General features: G+C 63.2%; 1 protein-coding gene across 1 annotated transcript in view; it reads right to left on the reverse strand.

Moving 5' to 3' along the window:
* Positions 1-261: 261 nt before the first annotated feature.
* Positions 262-834, reverse strand: part of TNFSF14 (tumor necrosis factor (ligand) superfamily, member 14) — a 2,063-nt gene continuing 1,490 nt past the window's right edge. Inside the window, exons 2-3 of the mRNA XM_010568889.1 lie at positions 797-800; positions 262-674 (exon numbers count right to left, since the gene is read on the reverse strand). Of these exons, the coding sequence (XP_010567191.1) occupies positions 262-674; positions 797-800 (417 nt within the window). The remainder of the gene's footprint in view (positions 675-796; positions 801-834) is intronic.

Here is an 834-nt window from a genome sequence, read left to right on the forward strand (position 1 = left end):
TTCCTGCCCCCCCCCCCCACCCCAGACCTCAGGGATCTCAGGAGGGATAAATGGGATTCCAGCAGGCTTCTAAAAATCAACCCAGGCATCCGGATGGGTCAGGTTTTGGGGTATCAGCCCACTGACACCCCATGCCCAACCCTATATGAGCCACTGGAGAATCCCCCCTCCCCCCACCGCCCCCCCCGCACCTCAGGAATGCCGGGGGTGACAACCAAGGTCCCACCAGACCTCCAATACCCCCCCTCACCCCCCCCAAATCTACACCATAAACATCCCAAAATAGGAACGGGTGCCATCCACTGCCCGCACCAGCTCGGGTGCCTGCACCTGGGTGAAAACCTCATCCCCCGTTTCGAGGCGCACGAGTCCCCCCAAAAAGCTGTTCCGGGCCCAGGGGACCTGGTGGGCTTGGGGACAATAAACCACCTTATTCACCAGGAGATCGAGGACACCGGGGTAACGGGGCGTTCGCTTGTGGATGCCGTGGAGGGTGGCGGCACGCGCCGGGCACCCAGGAGCACCCAGCTGCACCTTGGCGTAGACGAAGTAGAGACCGGGCTGACGGCAAACGAGGGAGCCGCCGCGGTAGCCCAGACCTCGGATGAAGGCCCACGATTTGCCGGGTTCCCACCGAAGGGACCCGTTGGGTTGGGATGAGACGTCGGCGCCGGCTGCGGGGAGGAAGACGAGGGCTCAGGGGGGCTGAGCACCCCCAAACCTTCCAGCACCCACCTATCTATAGGGGCACACAGGCATCTGGGGTGCTGACCCCCCCAAACCTTCCAGCACCCACCTATCTATAGGGGCACACAGGCATCTGGGTCCCCAACA

This window comes from Haliaeetus leucocephalus, unplaced genomic scaffold (genome assembly GCF_000737465.1).
Source record: "Haliaeetus leucocephalus isolate CR32 unplaced genomic scaffold, Haliaeetus_leucocephalus-4.0 Scaffold261, whole genome shotgun sequence".
NCBI classification, from domain to species: Eukaryota; Metazoa; Chordata; class Aves; order Accipitriformes; family Accipitridae; genus Haliaeetus; species Haliaeetus leucocephalus.